The sequence below is a fragment of the Magnolia sinica genome, chromosome 1 (assembly GCF_029962835.1).
Source record: "Magnolia sinica isolate HGM2019 chromosome 1, MsV1, whole genome shotgun sequence".
Taxonomy (NCBI): Eukaryota; Viridiplantae; Streptophyta; class Magnoliopsida; order Magnoliales; family Magnoliaceae; genus Magnolia; species Magnolia sinica.
In genome coordinates, this window is record NC_080573.1 from 137,562,404 (window position 1) to 137,579,227 (window position 16,824).

At 40.7% G+C, this 16,824-nt stretch overlaps 1 protein-coding gene across 4 annotated transcripts in view; it reads left to right on the top strand.

The window, feature by feature from the left end:
• The first annotated feature begins 1,200 nt into the window (after nt 1–1,200).
• The window catches only part of LOC131220218 (DNA topoisomerase 6 subunit B), a 31,258-nt gene continuing 15,634 nt past the window's right edge, over nt 1,201–16,824 (top strand). Inside the window, exons 1-11 of one of the 4 annotated variants that reach the window (XR_009158529.1) lie at nt 1,201–1,552; nt 1,637–1,689; nt 3,347–3,444; nt 3,559–3,664; nt 11,912–12,049; nt 12,179–12,230; nt 12,419–12,483; nt 13,789–13,895; nt 14,426–14,528; nt 14,654–14,739; nt 14,846–15,042. Coding sequence is in view for 3 of the 4 variants with exons in the window: in XM_058215182.1 (XP_058071165.1) it covers nt 1,456–1,552; nt 1,637–1,689; nt 3,347–3,444; nt 3,559–3,664; nt 11,912–12,049; nt 12,179–12,230; nt 12,419–12,483; nt 13,789–13,895; nt 14,426–14,528; nt 14,654–14,739; nt 14,846–15,042 (1,102 nt within the window). In the remaining variant the exon portion in view is untranslated. Of the gene's footprint in view, nt 1,553–1,636; nt 1,690–3,346; nt 3,445–3,558; nt 3,675–11,911; nt 12,050–12,178; nt 12,231–12,418; nt 12,484–13,788; nt 13,896–14,425; nt 14,529–14,653; nt 14,740–14,845; nt 15,043–16,824 lie in introns of all 4 variants that reach the window. The other 3 variants (XM_058215182.1, XM_058215194.1, XM_058215189.1) reach the window with 3 other exon arrangements.

The following is a 16,824-nucleotide window of genomic DNA, read 5'->3' on the forward strand; positions in this document are numbered from 1 at the left end:
AACCATGTTGGGTTATATCACTAAGCCTGTCCAGCTTACATTTTTATTGATGGAAAAACCGTATAGAGGAGCTATTAGCAGATGATGTGACGCAAGAACTGGAAGGATCTACTGTACCTAAACATGACTCACCTGAAACATAGGCATACTTATCTGAAGATGAATTAGCGGCATTATACAATTTTTGATTATATGTTTTATTTTGTTAGCATAGTTTGATAATGCATACTAGTATTTATTTTGAGACTTCAAGCAATTATTTAGATTTATGTCTTTGAAATAATGTTAGCATGGAATAAATATTATTATAGAACAATGGTATAATAAATGAATGATTTTAAGGTTCATTTTATTTTAAGGGTTATCAAGATTTATATATGTTTAGTTGATTGGTGCTAAGTATTATGTACGTGTGATTGAGATTATGGTGGACCTTATATTGAATATAATTATCATCTCTGATTAAATCGATTAAGGAATTAAATTAGTACACTTTGTATACGAGTTAGGAACTAAAATCGGGTCTGGGGGTGCACACTCCGTACCCAAATTTAGAGGCGTGACAAGTACAGTCGAAAATTTCTCTTGTTATTTTTCAGTTTTAGCTGTCTAATTTGTATGCATGCATATCAGCCATCATACTCACCACAGTATCAGTGTTTCCTTTCTTCTCAACATTTAATGGAAAATGGTCAAATGCTCCAAGTTAGAGTGCTCTTAGTTGCATCTGTTCTCTTGGACAGTCCAATCAATCCATTTGAACCGTTGGTTTAGTCCATGACACATTTCATGGTATACGATTAAAAATTAGGACTGGTTGGATGGTTCAGTCATCCTTGATATGTTCTTATTCTCTATAGCCGTCCATTTTCCAAATTATGGAATGATGAGGAATCCCTGATTGGCCATAGCAAATCCATTGTCAAACTACTGACCGGAACTATTTTTGTGTAATCAATTTTGACCGTTCGTATTGAATGCCGATGATCAAATGGTTAATATCGGTCAGAATTGTGGGATGTTTTTATGGTTGTCCATGAACGTGTCTTGAACCTAATGGACGGTATGGATCAATGGATTGACTCTCTAAGTGCTCCGATTCCGATGTCATGAAGAGCACCTCTCAATGTTAATCTACGCGTGCTATGCGCACGGACTAGCCTACGCACCCCAGAACTATTTGTCCCCAAAAACTCCAGTCTACTTCGGATGCTACTAGCGGCTCCTTTTTTAACTGTTTTCCTCCATTTCGATCGTCTGCCAGAAACCCAAGCGAGCTTTCTACAACTCTAGTGGCGGAAACCCTAACCTACTCTCATACAAATCCCAAAATCTCCGCCACCGGAACGTATTTCACAACAATCTCCATCTGCAGAACGACTCGTCCCTGAAATCTTCTCATCTGTTCCTCCTCGTTTCTCCCTATCCTCTCCTTCAATCTTTGCCGAGAATTCCATGGATTCCTCAAGCGAAAGCCCGATCGAAGAGAAAAATACGAAGAAAGGGAAATCCAAGACGCCGCGGAAGCCAAAAGAAAGCGTTCTAAAGCAGAGTCAGTTCCCAAACGGATAATCTAAATTCTTTTATTTGTTTTTATTTTTTGGTTGATTTTGTTTGGTTACTGCGTTTTCTGCAGAATCGCCGGCGGAGTTTTTTGCCGAGAACAAGAACATTGCTGGGTTCGACAATGTAGGATTCTTTAATGCTTTGACTCTGTGTGTGTGCGTGCGTGTGAGAGAGAGAGAGAGAGAGAGAGAGAGAGAGAGAGAGAGAGAGAGAGATTTGGAATAGAAATCATATTTCCTCTAGAAAGTATGCTATGGTGTGAGTCTGCTACAACGAAGAAGAGTGTTGAACTTCCCACTTGCAGAACTTACAGGCATCCAAACGACGCATCATGATTGTATGTAGTTCCAGACTCACGTGGTGCCCCATTGTGGTTGGAGCATAGTAAAAAATCACACATTCATACTGATTTGAAAACCCTCACACCTGATTGATGGGCACTTAATGGATGCCTAGTTAGAAAATGGTAGACAGTCCAAATCCAATGGGTGAAATTGGACAGTTAAAAACTTAAGGCCCTGTTTGTTAGATGCCTAAACATTAATTAATGGTAATTATGTATTAAATCTCTAGTACATAATTACTGTCAAGATGAACTCGTTATGTATTAGAGATGAAGATCTCCAGACTCCAATACATTATTGCTGTTGGCTAAAATAAAATGAATTCATTTTAGGTGTCTCCCAAACCAGGTTTAAAATCATCCAGTGAATCTGATTTTCAGGCTATGATACATGCATAATGGGCCCATGATTTGGATGGTCTGGCTTGACGTGTGTAAATCATTATCTACTGTGGATGTGTCACTAACATTCATTGGGTGTGGCAGAGTCACCCTGTGGTCTACCTCTGAAAAAAAAAAAAAATCATCTTCCGCTGAATTTTGCTAATTTGTGCAAAGAATTTTAATGGGAACTGATAGTTACACTCTTGTTTTTTTTTTTTTTAATGTGTTCACGCCCTTTCCTATCATCTTTTTTTTTTCCATACCTTTGCTAGGCAAAAAAGAAATGTCAAAAGAAAATGGTGATATTTGTAGGGGGTGTGCTCCAGTGGTACCAGTACCACCATAAGCTCATGGTGGTACCAGGCAGATGTATGTTCTTTCACCATCCAACCCGTCAGTCAGATGTGTCACCTCCGAAAATCCAAAACTCTGCATGATCTTAAACTAGTGTGGGCCACGAAAAAGGGAATGAACTGCTACGGGACCCTTGAATTACACAGGGGCCCCCATGAGTTACAAAACAGCCTGAATCTTATCATGACCCTTCATCTGGACTTGTTGAAGGGTTTGGATGGCCTTGATTATATATAGAATATGTATTATATATAATAAATACAAATAAAAAAATCTTGCTAATCAATGGTGAGCGTCCCCTTCTGGTGCAATGGTGGCCCACCTGAGTTTTGGATCGGTTTGATCTTCAGACTCCAGAAGTTTCCTAAGGTGACACATCTTATGGACATGTTGGATTTGAATTTTTGCGAACACATCACTACACCCCACATATGGCCAGTACCGCCGTAAACTGACGGTGGTACCATTACCACTAGAGCGTGCTCCTTTGTAAAAGAATGGGGCACACAATCACTAAAAATTTCAATTTGTTCCCTCATTTCGTGTTAGTAATAATCATATTCATCTCATTGGTAATTAAAATTTTCAATTTGTTCCCTCATTTCGCATTAGTAATCATCATATTCATCTCATTGATAATTACCTTGAAGTTTCATAGCCAATTATTAGGTGGTGATTTGAATTGTTGTATAATTCCAGCCTGGCAAGTCTCTTTATACAACTGTGCGAGAACTCGTTGAAAATGCACTTGATTCAGCAGAGTCAATCTCCGAGCTTCCTGTCATTGAATTAACAATGTAAGTGGTAAATGCACACATATACTCCGACATGAATTTATAAGTGTTATTAGGTTACAGTTGTATGTCCTACAATGTTTTGTGACTGGCGTTGTGTTGGATTTGATTTAACAGAGAAGAGATCAGCAAAAGCAAATTTAATACTATGATTGGTCTCGTTGATCGTGAACGTGTGGATGAAGCACTATATGATGATTTTGAATCTTCTAAAGCTCGTGAGGTGCCTTTTGGTTGTCTATTGCCCTAAGCCTACTTTAGTGAATTTGTTTTCCCCATGTGAATGTATATGCTTAATACATTCTCTTTGTTGGATTTAGTAGGTGTAACTTGTTGAGAGTTTGTGCTGATCATGGATATTGCATCCAAGGCATTAAAAAACAGTTACATAACAACCGTTACGTGTTATGATGTAACGGCTTATTACCAAAAAATTGGACCATATTGGTCCCATAATAATCCATTACGATCCAACGCAATGGCCCATGCTTATATAAGGCCCCTTTTGGGGGCTGTTTTTCCATTTTTTGCGATTTTCCTCTACTTTTTTATATCTTTAATTCTTGGGACTATTTTTAACCCATTTTCGACTAGGTTATGCTATTCTTCTAGATTAGAACACAAGATTTAAGTTGTTTTTTTCTTCAAGATTAAAACACAAGGTTAAAAATTGTAATCCGGATCTCACCATTTTTTACTGACCCGAAATTGTGGTTATATGGCTTATTCTGTATGAAGAACTCTTTGCATGCCTGGCGATCCCGAGGTCGTGATCCTCGTCCTCGTTGGGACAATTCAAGAAAGGATAGTTTAAGGAGATCATTGAGATCCCACTAAGTTCGGCATCCCCTATTACTTGAATGACCTTGTCATCTAGTTCCAATTTTTCTATAACATGGGGTCGGGAGAGCTTATTCTCCGGCATCTTAATCCCTCCTCCATTTGGGTTTCCCTCCACTCTCTGGAGAACATTGATGGAGTTCTATAGCTCGGTCATCGCCACTAGGTGGATCCGATGGAATTGGTATGTAAATGGTCGGAATGTTCTTGTTTTGGTTATTCTGATGTTTGTTTCCATTTTCCAGACGTTCCATTGGAGTTGTGGTATTCCGAGTTCTTTCTCTTGTTCGGTTCTTGTTTGGGGGAGTTGGTGTGTATCAACCTGGTTACTACAAATTAGGAAGAACTCTGTTTCACTAGACTCTGCATCTGGGTGAAGAAGATGAAGGTGGTTCCAGGCTCTATGTTGGTAAAAGTTAAGGAGGATTCTGTCTTGATCAAGGTGTTTCGAGAGGATCTCCATGGCCTCTCGACGACTTCGGTGGGTTCTATACTTCTATTTGGACCACATGTGCGCGCCACCCTCGACTATCGTTGGGGATGAAGGAGCTCGATTGTATTGCTCTCGCGGACCACCCTTTCTTGACTGCCCCCCACATGACCCATGTCTCTCATGCAATCATTCAAAGAACACTGTTGTCGAAGTCTCCTCTCAGGTGGCCACGTGTCTGATGGAGATCAGAGCATTCCCTTGGTCGAGCCGACAATTGTCCCGCCTTTGGGATAATTTCCTTATTCTTGACCCAACCCCAACCTTTGCTCGGGTTCTTGGGACTCTCCTAGAGATTGCCCCCATTGAGTCCATGGGCCCCGGTGATGGATGGCCCTAGTTGGGGAGGAAAGGGTCTCACTCAATGATTTGAGAAGATCTCCCTTTGATAGCTTAGCTCCCGCCTACTTTCCCCCATATCCACTGCTTTGATTCAAGAGTTTTCTCGTGCCCTGTTCCCAATCCCATGCGTAATTCCTTATGGGATGAGCTTTCCTTTGCACCCTTTAAGTGGAATCTGCCCTGGTGTGTTGGGGAAGACTTCAATGTTATTCGATTTATGCATGAGAAATCTTCTAGGTCTCGAGTCTCTTCCAGCATGAGAGGTTTCTCCGACTGGGCTTGTAAACATGACTGTTAGACCTTCCTTTGGGGGACATTAGATTTTCGTGGTCATAGATTCTTAGTTTTGCTTGATTGGATTCATCAGTTCAAGTTTGGTCATTAGAGGGGCATCCCCGAGCCCGTTTTCGATCATCCCCCCCAGGTTATGTTTCTTCTTGATAGATTCTTAGTTTTGCTTGATTGGATTCATCGGTTCAAGTTTGGTCGTTAGAGGGGCCTTCTCAAGCCTGTTTTCGATCATTGCCCCATCCTCTTGGGGGCGGAATCACTCATCAAGGATTCCTTGTCCAATCTCCCTCAATATTTTGTCTTTTTTTTTTCCTTGCCCCAAATCAATCATTGCCTGCATTGATGCACTCTCCAATGAGACTTTCTTTGGCAAGGAGGCTCCTGGACCTAAAAGTTTCCCCTTTTAAATTGGAAAGAGGTATGCAATCCTTTTGGTGAGGGTGGGGCTGGTATAGTGGTTTTAGGCATCTTGATCTAGTGAATGAGTCCCTTCTTGGCAAATGGATTTGGAGATTTGCCATTGGCAATCTATTTTTGCTGTCAAGTACGGTCTGGGCTATAGTGGTTGGAGAACTAAGTCCTCCTCCCTACATTGTTATTTGTTTCTTTGGAAACGGATTGTTAAGCTTTCCTCGAGAGTGTTCTCTGAACTCTGACTTTCTATCGGGAATGGGGAGTGAATTAGATTATGGGAGGACCCTTTGAGTGGATCTTCCTCCTTAAGTTCCTCTTTCCCGTCCCTTGCAACCCTCAGTTTTGAGGAGAACATTCTTGTGGTTGATTGCATTTCTAGGTCTGGTGAGGAAGGTGTTTGGGTTCCACCTCTTAGAAGGAACTTGAACAATGTGGAATTCCAGGACCTGACGTCTTTGCTATACTTATTGTAGGGTCTTTTGCGCTCCCCTGATTCTGAAGATTTGTTGGTCTTGTCCCATTCCAAATCGGGAGTCTTCTCCGTTTAGTTTTTCTACTCTATCCTGGCAGTGTCTTCTTCCTCCATTGTTGGCCCTTCTTCTATAGTCGTAGTTTGGAAGTATTTTGCTCCCCTAAAAGTAGCAACTTTTGCATGGTTGGCTAGAAGAAACAAAATCCTCGCCATTGATAATTTGAACGATTTTACCTAATGTGTGCCTCCTTTGCTTTCAAAATGCTGAGAATGTGGATCGTCTCTTCCATTGTTCCTTTTCGTTGGTTCAATGGAACAGGGTGTTTGGCTCGACTAACATTTCCTAGGTGATGCAGGACATGAAATTCAAGTATGATGTGTAAGATTTTCAGACTTTAGATCACACTAATTTAGAAACAGTTACACAAATTCCACATCCCACACAAAAGTTCAAGCACTCAATCAAGGGGAATCTTATGCGGATCCAAGCTTACACATGCTAGGGCCGGATCAATCAAAATTATAGACCAAACAATAATCAAAGGAGGGTAAATTCATCCACACATGCACAGAAATAATTCCCCAATCCAAGGGATTCACAGATTTCAATTCGGGGAACCCTAAAGTTGAAGAAAGGGCATAAAATTGGGGATTTGAGTAATTTAGGGTTAGGGTTAGGGATTTAGGGTGAAAGAGGAGTGAAAGAGAGGAGAGAGACGAACCAGAGAAGCACCACACGCGTGGACAGCAGTGAAGGCCCAGGCGCACGTGCGCTGGTGGTGTCCCGCACGTGTGTGGGGCCCACGAATCAGAAAACAGCCAGCTTGGCCCTGGTCGGCCAGGGGTGGACCACAAAACCCCCAAGTTTCGCGACGATCCGATGATCGGTCTGTGCGCGGTGCTCCACTGAAGTTTCAGCCCTCCTTCAAGGCCAGATTCCAGAAATCTGTTGTAGAAAAGAAATGTTTGCAAAATGTTGATGGATTTGCAGGGAGGATGGCTGTAGGAGGAGAAATATGGAAGGTAGAAGGTGGGAGCGAATCGGGGTGAGTGTGGCTTCGCGCCATGGTAGTCAGCCATTCGAGGAAGGGAGGGTTTCACACCCAATTGTATTTACACAACTCAGAAACTCAGAGAAGTAGAAAAACAAACGCATAAATTTTATTAATCTTAAAAAAAGACTACAAGGGTGCTTATTTATAATAAAATCCTATACTCCAAAACTCGCGCCATGTGCGCACCCTATTACTTGGAGACGGAAGTAATAAAAAATAACAACTAATCAAAACAATCTAAACCATCCATGATATTTCTAATAACAATAATAAACAAAACCCAAAGTACTAGATTATTTAGAATAGTGGGCCACAATCATGAGAACCCATGGTGGGATTCACATGACGATTGGGTCCACTCCAATGAACTAAAACGTAGTCCTCTAACTAGGAGGCCCTCCTTGGACGTCGTCATCGATGCAGATCGATGGTGGGGCCCTCCTTCTCTTTGCGTATGTGCGTAAGGGGGGGCGTGCGTGTGCGCGGGATGTCTCCATCACTAGGTCATGCCAGCTTCCATTGGTGATCTTTTCCTCGCTTGGGACGGGGTAGATGGGGGCTCTCTGGGTAGGAGGAGGTGTCATACTATCATTCGTGCTGTTCTTTAGGCCATCTGGTCTGAAAGGAATAGTCGGTGCTTTTACAATTCAAAAACTTCCTCAGCTAGGATGTTTATCGGGTCCTTTGTTTAGGGATTGGGTTCCTTAACTCTATTGGGTTTTCCTAGTTGTGGGCTGGTGTGTTGTATTACTAGTTTTCCTTCTTTTTTTCTTTTGTTTATTCTGTTGTTTCTCTGTTTTGTCTCTATTGCTTTTGCCTATGACTTAATAGTATATCATCTTTTTTTTTTAAAAAAGATTTAAGTTGTTTTTAAAGAATTGAAGATTTGGTGCCAATTTTAGGGGATTTTTTTTTTTTTTTTTGGTTATTTTATTTAAAGGTAAAAAAATCTTTTTTTTTTTCTTAATGTAATTTTATTGATTCAACATTTTTAAAAAAAGATGGAGCAATATTCTTATGGGTAGCGGTCAAAAAAGGAAACAGAACACATAAAAATCAAAACAGAAACAAAAGGGAAAGGGTACAAAGCAAAACAAAATCAAACCAACAAACACCCTTAGGGAACCCAAGCAAAACATAACCAAACCAACAAACACCTTTAAGGAACCCACACCTAAATATACAAAGCCACCTGATTGCAAACCCCATCAACAAAACCCTTTGATTCAACATTATGTTACTAAATTGACCAAATCTTACTAGATTTGTGTTCGATTTGGCTTGTGTGTGTGTGCGTCACTAGTTTTTATGTAATTTCCAACAATTTCCAAACTTTTTATGTTTATAAAATATTTGGAGTGTAGATTATGCACTAAATTAGGGGGTTTCACCTTTTTTCTTTCTTTCTTTCTTTCTTTCTTTCTTTCTTCTTCTTCTTTTTTTTTTTTTTTTCATGTCATCTTTTGAATGAATAGTGCCAGATTTTTTTTAGCTCAAATTTCTCGAGGGAATTATGTCAAATGCTTAGATATATGCATTAGCGAGATGTATACCATGGATTGCATGAACTGCGGCTCGTCTTAGGGGCATTTGAGTGGTCCCCAAATTGGCCTGGTACTATTCATCTGAATTTAATTTATTTATTTTTCCCGCAAATATCTCGAGGGAAATAGTGTTAAATGGTTATGGATATGCATTGGTGGGATGAGTTCCACAAATTGCATGAATTTAGGCCGTTTTAGGGACATTCAAGTAGTCCTAAATCAACCCAACACTATTCTTTCAAATTTAATTTGTTATTTTTCTTTAATTTTCTTGAAAAAATGGTGTCAAATGGTTGCAGATTTGCATTAATGGAATGAGTGCCACTACATGAATTTCAAGCCATTTTGGGGCATTTGAGTGGGGTCCTAAATCAAACCGATACTATTAATTCGATTTTTTTTTTCTTGAATTTCTTGAGGGAAATGGTATCAAAAGGTTAAGGTGCACATTAGTGGGATAAGTTCCATAGATGATAGATTGCATGAATTTTATGCCGTTTCGAGGGCATTCAAGTGGTCTTAAATCAACTATATTGTGGTTGTCTGTGGTACAATGGTTATATAAATAAAATATAATTGTCCCATCATTAGATTCGTACTCATATAATCTTATTTATATTGAATTCATTGATATTGGATATTTAAAAAAATAAAAATAAATTTAGGAGTGGAGATAAGGGAGTTATAAAGCATAAATTTGGCCTTGCTTGGAAAATGGCTATGGAGATTTGGGGTAGAGGAAAAGAATCTTTGGAGAGAGGCAGTAGCTAAAAAGTATGACGCCCAAGATGGAGGGTAGAGGGTTAAGAGATCCTCTCTTTATAGAGGATCGGGGTTGTGGAAGGTTGTCGTTGAGCGTGGATGGTGGCTTTTGGGAGGGGATTCATTTCTCCATAGCGGATGGGATGGAGAGAGAGTCTGCTTTTGGGAAGATGAGTAGGTCACCGCTTAAGGTGGAATTCCCTAAGTTAGTTACCTTAGCTTCGACGGTCAACATCCCAGTGTCGCGTTGCTTCTCTCTCAATGGCGAGGCAGTTGCGTGGACTCCATGCTGGAGGAATTTGTAGGATGAAAAGGTAGAGGAATTTGTGAGGCTTCTAGCTAAGATCTAAAGGTTCAATCCAATGTCAAGGGAGAAGGCTTTGATGGTGTGGAAAAAATGACAAGTCAGGTTGGTTCATGATTCATTCTTTTTGCAAGATGCTTACAAATCCCTCAAGTGAAGTGCATATCGATCACATGGCTAAGGTTTGGTCTTATGCCCTTGAAAGAAGGTTCTAACGATTGATAATTTACAAAAGAGATCACTACAACTCCCTAAAATATGTGTCATGTGCATGGCAAACATAGCGTCTGTCAATCTCCTTTTCATTATGTGTCCTTTTGCTTGAAAGGTTTGGGAGGGAGTCCTTTGTTTCTTTAATATGGAGTGGGTTTTCTCAAAGTCCATTGAGAACACATTTAGGCTTGGCATGGAGGGGCTGAGAAATATGGTAGGATTGTTTGTAGGTTAGTCGGCGTGGCAGTTCTTTGGGGCCTTGGGAGGGAAAGAAATAGTGGATGCTTTAAAAGTATTAGTGATGGTGGGGGAAGTGTTTAGGACGGTTGAAGTTGAGTTTTTTGGTGTGGGCTTCAAGTTTGAAGTCTAGTGATTCAAATTTTGTCTTACCGTTCCGTGCCGGTTTTGGTATGTGTTTAATGAAATTGCAGTTTTATATATATATATATATATATATATGGGAAATGGTACTATGAGGTCGACCTCATGGGAACTTCTCATAAGGTCGAGCTGTGTGGGCCCCACCGTGATGTGTGTCGAACATCTACCCCATCAGTTAGATGCACCATTCCATGGTGGGCCACGGGCCTAAAAATCAAGTCAATCCATGACTTGGGTGGGCCACACCACATACAACAGTTGAGAGGGGTTACCCTCCCATTAAAACATTCATAATCATTTATTGGGCCCACCGAGATGTGATTCACAAATCCAGACCATCCATTATGTGTGACCCACTTGGATGAGGGGTCAGACCAAGTTTCAGCTGCATCCAGAACACAGGTGGGCCCCACCAAGTACTTTTATATGTTTTAGGCATGTCTTCGCGTGGTTTTAGATGGCATGGCGCACCTGAGTTCTGCATACGGCTGATTTTTGGGATATCCCATAACCTAAAGGGGACCCATCAAATGCATGGTGTTGATGTTTGACACACATCACAGTGGGGCCCACACCACTCGACCGCATAGAACCATTTCCCACACACACACACACGAAGACATGCCTAAAACAGATAAAAGCATTTGGTGAGGCCCACCTGAAATTTGGATGTGTCTGAAACTTGGTCTGACCCCTCATCCAAGTGGGACATAATGGATGGGCTGGATTTGTGAACCACATCTCGGTGGGCCCAAAAAACGATTATGAATGTTTTAATGGGAGGATAACCCCTCAACTTTTTTATGTGGTGTGGCCCACAAAAGTCATGGATTGACTTGATTTTTAAGCCCGAGGCGAACGATGGAATGGTGCACCTGACTGATGGGGTAGATGTTTGACACGCATCATGGTGGGGCCCACACAACTCGACCTCATGGGAAGTTCCCATGAGCTCGACCGCATAGAAACTTTTCCCTATATATATATATATATATATATATAGAAACCTCAAATCTTAATTGAGATCTTTCTTTTTTCTATGTTTTGGAAGAAATTCTGTTACCCCCATTCACTTGACTCTACTTAACTTCACCCAACTTTAAATGGAGTCAAATTGAGTGGATGAGTTTCCTGAATTTTTAAAAAGAAGAAAAAAAAAAGAAAGAAGAAGAAGAAAAAAAGAAGATGAGTTTCCTGAGTACTTAGTTGAGTTTATTATTATTTTTACATTTTATTCTAATTTTTGTTTTCTGATAAGTCTAATCCAAATGATTTTTTAAATTTAAAGTTTGAACAGAGTGGGGCTTTTACCAAACGTTGCTTTAGCTAATATATTGTGTTAAACATTTGACTTCCTTGTAGAAACGACTTGCCAAGGAAGCACGGGATCAAGAAATTCAAGCAAAAAATGCTGCACTTGGGAAGAAAATGAAAGAAACCCCAGCTTTGAAGGCTGTAAAGGGCCGAGGGGAGACCTCGTTTTTCAGGGTGACTTGTAAGGTGCAGCTCATTCATTCCTACTCTTTTAATGTTCCAAAAGGGATAAGTAAAATGACGGGGGTGTCTGCTTTTGTTGGACATTCTGTCATAGTTGACCTTTCATAACATTGATTTATTGTCTTAATGTAGGATAATGGAAAAGGAATGCCACATGATGATATACCGAACATGTTTGGAAGAGGTTTGGTGCCATCCAAATGACTTAATCCTGCCCTTTCCCTTTTTTTCCTGCTATGCAATTGTATGGGATAGAATAAAAATCTCTACTCACCAACATCATTCCTTTTACATTATATCCAGAGTTGGTAAAGTATGGTCCAGTTATTGGCTTCAATATGGTTTAATGCTGCTAGTTGGGTATTCATGCAGTTCTCTCTGGAACAAAATATGGCTTGAAACAGACCCGTGGAAAATTCGGACTTGGTGCCAAGATGGTAAGTCTCACTTCCATTTATAGTAGTTTGTCATATTTTTTTCAACTTGTCTGGCTTCAAGTCTTTATCACCCTCTATCTCCGCCTTTCTAGCTGCCAGCTGGACCTCCTTGTGGAGGACAAGATCAGATGGTCCCCTGAAAAATCAGGTGATTTCTCGATTAAATCGTTCTACTCTGTGTTAGATCCATCCCCCACGCAGCCCCTAGATATAACGACTTTACACCTGTGGAAGTATTTGGCCCCCCCTAAGGTGCTGTTCTTCGCCTGGTTGGTGGGTAGAAACAAAACCCTTTCAGTTGAGAACCTCGAGAAGAGAGGTATGATCCTCCCAAATGTGTGCCTTTGTTGTTTGGCCGCTGAAGAAACCAACAACCACCTCTTTGTGCACTGTCTCCTCATCAGTATGATTTGGGGTCACATCCTCTCTACCTTTGACATGGCTTGGTGCTCTCCCTCCTCTACGGGATCTCTTCTCAAAGCTTGGCACGGTGCTCGTTTGGGATCTCAAAGATCCCCTATTTGGAAGATTGCTTCGTTGGCAGTTTGGTGGGCAGTTTGGGAAGAGAGGAACAACAGATGCTTCAGAAATGAGTCTCACTCTTCTTTGTCCCTCCTCCGTAGAGTGAATCAGTTCATTATAGAATGTAGACAAACTCAGGGGCTGTAATCTTTTGTTCCTAGGTGTGTAGCTGGTTTGCTATCTCAGCATCCCTAGTTTCTGGTTTTTCCTGTTTTCTTTTTGTTGTTCTCTTTCCTCTTTAATGAAATTGCGTTGCTCTTCAAAAAAAAAAAAAAAAACTGTGGTAATGATCTGATGTTCTGCAATAAAATGGTTTAGTAGTCATTTCAGATGTTCTGCCAAGTGTTTAAAAGAATTGGACACGTTCCATTTTCACCACCAGCTTCTGTAATCTAACCTGTGCCATTGGTACAAGTATCACCAATCAACTCTTGGACTATAAGGGAGACTTGTTGAAGCTGTGAACTGGACTTGCTATTTCCAATTTTCAATCGTCCATTGTATGGACTATTGAGAGCATAGTTAGCATTCCATGAATCCTGTTAGCCCGTATCATTATCACCATGGACATCCAGCTATTTGGGGTTAGCTTTCTCATGATTGCTTGGCAAATGTTTGATGATCAGTTGGAACCTGACATCAACGCTTCTCCTTTACCTGGCTTGGGGACTGGCTGGTGCATCACTACCGGGCGGCGTTGTGTAATCTTGTTGCCTGTGTATCTTCTGGCAGGCATTTCTATGCTACAAAATTATGATTTTCAGCCATCATGGACTTCTGCAGGCATTGATTTGGTCCAAGATGAGTACAGGGCTTCCTATAGAGATTCATTCGTCAATGAGGGGACAGAATTATGTTTCGTTCTGCAGGCTGGATATTGATATTCATCGGTATGATCTGAAATCTGGACATTTTTTATGGAATGATTTTTCTGCAGGTGCTTCATAGTTATTATCCCAACTACAAATCAGTCCCACAAACACAAGATGATCACAGGCACAACATTTTAAATTTCTTAGTACAATAGCCCCTCCATTTGTACTTTGACAAACATTATCTGCATTTACACAGACTTTAAAAAAATATATATATATATCTTTTACAACATTTCATGCAGAATTTTTGCATTTCTGTGCGTTTGCATTTTCAAATGTGCATTAGGTTGGAATATAAGAAAGCAGTTCACTAAGATTTGAAAGTTTAAGGAGAGATTGTGTGAAAAAAATAAATACAGACGGTTCTCTCAAAAAAGAACTACAAAGTACAAATCCGTGGGTTGAGAGAGGCAGGGACTAAGTTGGTAAATTTATATATAATATTTGAGATTAATACCTTCTTAGAATATTAATTATTACGGGGTCTACTAGTTTCTTTCCTGTATGTTCAACCATTACTGGCTAATTTTTGGCCAATCATTCAGAAACATTCCTCATGTTCATTTGCACGAAAAACGGGACGACAAGGACCAATGGCATGGAGCAGAAATTCAAGTTATTATTGAAGGGAACTGGACTACTTATCGTGTAAGTAGTGCTAACTTGGACCAGGATTTTCAACTTCCCTTCTGTCTATAGGAGCTTTGGACCAATATGCTAAGTATAATGATATGATTGTCTGAATATAATAACTTGTTTGCTAATATCTGCAGTCAAAGATCCTGCACTATATGCGTCAGATGGCTGTGATTACTCCATATGCTCAATTCCTCTTTAGATTTGTTTCAGACATGCCAGAGTAAGTTCTCTTTGACTCTCATGAATTATTTTTGTCCGCTATCTTTTTTTCCTTCTCAACTGGCAAGTCTTGTATCCAATTTCCTTCATTCTCTTGTTTATTGCAGCAAAAATGTTACAATACAGTTTGCACGAAGAACAGATGTAATGCCTCCAGTTCCTATTGAAACAAGGCACCATCCCTCTGCTGTTGATTTACTGCTTATCAAACGCCTTGCTGCAGAGACTTCAAAACAGACCCTTCTGCAGTTTCTCCAGCATGAATTTGTGAACATTGGCAAATCCTATGCAGAGCGTTTAATAGGCATGTATTCACGTTTGCAACCCCTCTTTCACTCGAGGAGTCATTTGAATGGAACTCACTCTGCAGCTGTTGTTATGGCATCTGGAATTGTATACCTATGGGAATCTAAGGGTCTGTTTGGACAGGGGATCCCACACAGTTGGGATTAGCACTAATCTTGGAGGCCTTTGCCCTACACTTGGATTTACTATGTTAAAGCAGTGTTTTTTTTTCTGTTTAATTGCAATTTTGGGCTTTTTTTTTTCTCTCTTTCTAAAACTTCAATAGTTGCAATTATGTGGAGGAAACTACAGCTTTAGTGTGGTAAACCTGATTTGGAGGGCATGGGTGCCCCTTAATCATGATTTTGCATCCCTACACAAACAGACCTAACTGAATGATTTTGTCTGGGAACCGATGTCATCTTGAAACTCAGGAGTGAACTTTTTTACATATCAGTGATTACGGTATTATCTGGATACTTCTATTTTCTGGATTTTTGCATTGCCGACACTTGGGAACACTTATTCAAAATCTGTACAGATGGTATCCTGGTGTGTCATAGAAAGTGCCATGTGTTGGACACTTTAGGTAAGGTGTCAAAATATATTGTCCGTAAAACTTTCCTCTTATATCTTTCTTGTTTATTTAATTAATTATTTATTTTTGTGAATTTCTTTTGTTAAGCTGAAGATCTCTCATTCCTAGGCCGTACCTCTTTCTCTCTCTCATATATAATGGATTTTATTCAAAAGGAGCGAACCCCCCTGGCACACACACACGCACACACACACACATGGCCCAAACAACCGCCAAAAGAGCAAAACGCCACACCGAATTCTTTTCTCTGAAATTCCCCCTTGTGCCATGCGAGGAGAAGGCTGGAAATGGACCCCTGCATCACCCGTGCCCTGCCAACGGTTTCTCTGACTTTCTTCTACACCTTCAAACAAAGGGGCAACGAGTAAACACATGATCCAGTGTCCCCACATCCCTCCAGCACAATATGCAACAATTAGTTAGGACCAGCTATCTCTTTTGGAGATTCTCTACCGTCAACACCAGGTTCCTTCCCACCAGCCACATGAATGCTGCAACTTTAGGCGGAGCCCCATAAAAAACGAAACGAGCAGTGAAAAGCCACTGTTCACAACCGGGAAAGCTGGCTCAAGCATGCTATAGAAGGATCAAACCATGAAGCGACCTGTTTTGTCCGTCGACCAAACCATCGAGTCTCTTTCTCTAGGAAGAGATTCCATGAAGACTCTCCAATGACAACACAAGCTCTTCAACCTTATCATCCTTTAAGTTCCTTCTGCAAGGAAGGGCCCACCCCATTGTGTTGCTGCATAGGATAAGCATTGGTCTATGGATACTCCCAAGTCTAGGGATAAGCTAGCTAGCCTTGGGAAGACTTCCGTAAGGAGTCAATCCCTGAACCATTGGTCCTCCCAAAACTGAATTCTCTTCCCATCCCCAGTGGAGAATTGCGTGCCTTAACCATATTGGTCACACTAGTCACTCCTCTCCACAGACCCAACACCCTGTACCTCGTTGACTCCTTGACTCACCATTCCCCTTTTTTGCACTCCATATTTGCTAGCCATCACGCTCTCCGTAGCATAACTTCCTCTGTACCAAATCTCCATATCCATTTGCCGATGAGCGCAAAATTCATAGTCTCTAGAGTCTAGCCTCTTCACTCTCGCTCCACCTTCCCGGTACGGCTTACACATTTTCCCAATTTAGCAAATGAAACCTATGCTTCTCCTCTGCTCCTTGTGATAAGAAATCCTCCCTCAA